Source organism: Pygoscelis adeliae, unplaced genomic scaffold, assembly GCF_000699105.1.
Source record: "Pygoscelis adeliae isolate BGI_AS28 unplaced genomic scaffold, ASM69910v1 C11000499, whole genome shotgun sequence".
NCBI lineage: Eukaryota > Metazoa > Chordata > Aves > Sphenisciformes > Spheniscidae > Pygoscelis > Pygoscelis adeliae.
In genome coordinates, this window is record NW_008823750.1 from 1 (window position 1) to 3087 (window position 3087).

At 46.6% G+C, this 3087-nt stretch overlaps 1 protein-coding gene across 1 annotated transcript; it reads right to left on the reverse strand.

The window, feature by feature from the left end:
* Positions 1 to 241: 241 nt before the first annotated feature.
* Positions 242 to 2633, reverse strand: LOC103922729 (exocyst complex component 6B-like; the record flags this gene model as incomplete). Its single annotated transcript, XM_009330954.1, has 3 exons — positions 242 to 351; positions 1514 to 1619; positions 2536 to 2633. Coding segments are annotated over 3 exons (314 nt in total), but the record flags the coding sequence as incomplete, so codon positions are not given.
* Between the last annotated feature and the right edge of the window lie 454 nt (positions 2634 to 3087).

A 3087-nucleotide genomic window follows, 5' to 3' on the forward strand; every position in this document is an offset into this window, starting at 1 on the left:
GGTTCTGGGCTATCTTTCCCTCCATGAGGCAGCTATTTTTGAAGACTTGGCCAGCCCTTTGTACACGAAGCATGGTACCACCCCAAGGAGTCTACCAGCCACTTCCAGTCTGGACAGGGTATATCCAAGCAGTTGAGCAGCATGAAGGGTTGAGGAAGAGAATTCATATTTTAATCCCGCTGAGACCTTTCAGTGCAGACAAAACCTCCGTATTACAACTGTTAGCACACTCATCCCCTACCTCAGATGAAGGTCTTCTGAAAACTTCAGACAGGCGTAGATGAATTCCTTAATCTGATTGTAAACTTTAGGCACAAACTCAGAAAAGGGGAACTTCTTTGGAAACGGCTGCTGTAAAATACAGGAGAGAATTCAAGTCAAAGAGCAGATATTTAACAGGAGTGACGACCGCTTTCCAGCAACATGTTCCAAGCAGTCAAATTAATTCTAGTGTTTAGCTAAGTCCAGCAATGAAACAACAAGCCAGCATTTATTGTATATTATATAAACATTTCAGCCAAGTGAAAGACCAGATAATCACTTACAAATGGCACACGGGTGCATAAGGGATTTGGAGTCTGAAACGGGCTGGAAAGAAACTTGCAGCTAGGAGGGAGCAGGCAGCACAACACGACCCTCATTCCCTCTCCCAGCTCCCTAACTCACATGAAAAAACCCCGTCGGAGAACTCCTTGACTTTTATCTCCTACCATGCACAAGGCGTTTTGCTCGGTCACCTCCCACAGTTGCTGCCCAAGGTGAGCACTTGCTTACAACACCAAAAGCCAAGAGGAAACAGATGTCCTCTACCAAATTTTTCCAACCAGCTTTTACCCACAGCACACTCACGGCTGGGAGGTGCAGAGCATAATAGTAAGAAACTGGACCCCATGATACAGTTTTGGGGAAGGATGCAGACTTTCTGAAATCTAAACACTTGGATCAAAACCCCTCCTAGTCCTAATTAAGTTCACCAGGCTTGCAGCTCTGGCTGCCAGACGTGGAGCAGAAGGCCAAGCAGGCTTTTAAGGGACACTGGTTAGGTCAAATTTGGCTACACTTAGGTTTTGTAAGCACACACTTCTACAAAAGCCAAGATATAACACTTTGTTAGGCTTTTATTTTTTTTAATATGAGATTAAAACAAATAAAGTTCAATAACACGGTTCATAAAATGGGAATAAAATACCAATGGAAACAGACATTTCTAGTCTCTTGTCTACTGCAAGCACTGTTCAGCTGCAGTAGTACACTGTGATCTGAAAACAAAATCAATGAGGTATTGCTATACGCACTTTTGTCATCCACGCCAGAAGTGCATCACATGGAAAGTATATTTGTTCTTTTCCCTTGTTTTGTTTTGTTTTTTGTTGTTGTTGTTTATTTGGTTTGGAGGTTTGGGTTGGTTGGTTTTTTTCACGCTTTCATTCGCAGTTCTCAACACCACTAACAAGGGTGCGGGTTTTCCTGCACCAGCAGGCACGCCGCGCCACTTTCCCCATTTCAAGATTACCTTTTCAAGTTCTGCATCCTGGAACGGGAACTGTCCAACTATTTTCTTATAAACTTCTTCATTTGTCACTGGGATGGGACTGTAGTTATCTGAATCAAGTATATTTCTATGAAAAGAAAAGAAAAGTTAGAAAGACAGCTCTGTGACGACAGACCAACCACAACTTTGCAGATTTACAGCTCAGTTAGGAAGCTCTTAAGAAGTAAGTGCCAGTCAAAGATATGACCCCATGGGCCTAAACTTCTTCCCGCGTTTGCGACTGTTGAAATCGTCTTTGCTGCAGCCGGACACAAGGATCTCTCCCAGCTTCCAGCCTTCATTGTGCGTAAAGCCACGACCAGAGTTTAGCAGTGCTTTAGTCCAGACTGGAGCTTCAGCAGCTGGCCCTGGTAAAGCCCAAGTGAGCTTCAGTCCTGCCTGACTCGAAGATAGAGGCTGAGCTACCAGGGCATTGACAATCCTCCAAGCACCTCTTCCCAATGCCCCATGCTCTGAGACACTTCAATCCTCCTGGGATGTCCTGGAGCACCACCACAGGATGAGCTGGTGGGTCCCGAGCACAGCATGGGACCCTGGATAATATATCGTGCCCTACCTGCGGGCAACTGCTCAGCTCACAGACTTGCTTACAGCAGCAGCACCGGGATATGCCACCAATGTCCCGAGACACACGTGGCTCAGTGCTGGAGCGAGGGCACAGCAACACTACTGCAACACCAGATTTTTGCATCCTTCCACCCATCGACTGTCAAAGTGAGCTCCATAATGAAACCATAACTTTATCCCTCTGGGACGTAAAACCTCTGGTCTACACCAATTTATTGCACAGATCTCACCACACACAGGATCCTCACAACTGTATTTAAATTGGCTCTCCCTGGTCCAAGAAAAGCCCAGGCTGAAGCTTACTGTTGCCCAAAATTTAAACATGAGCTTGCTACTAATCTCTCAAAAGATTTTATTTATGGGCCAAAACTACTCTGTAAGGTACATCTCATGAGCTTGCTTAAAGAGCTTCTTACCTGAAAACTCCTGACCATTTCTTCAGCAGGGTTTCACTATACTGGTCTTGGATCTCCAACAGCATGTCAAAGAGCTGGTTCACCGGGAAGCCGTATCCCTGCAGTGGCGTGGGGGAAGAGAGCAACTTCAGATAAGAAAAAGTCACCAACAGGCAGTTGAAGATTATTTTCTCTATTTAACAGGGAGCACATGGGCAAATTCTCCCCTACCACCACCACAGAGGTGAACGGTGCTGGTGGAGGGATTTAGGTGGTGTTTTACCAAGGTGGTAGGACCAAGGGCTACTAAAGGTTGGGCTGGGTGTGGGCAGGAGGCACAAGGGCTTGGCAAGGTGGCCAAGGCTTGGTCCTTGCCCACGGGCTGGCCACCCCACATGCAGAGCGAACCAGGCTGTCCATCGGGCACCACAATTCATGTACCACAATGCCAAAAAAGAAGCTGGGCCACCACAGCAAGCCCACATCAGCCATTTAAGCCTGCTGACGGACACGATCTGAGAGCAGCACAACTGCTGAGCAAGATAAAGAGCGGTCGCCAACAGCAACATACCT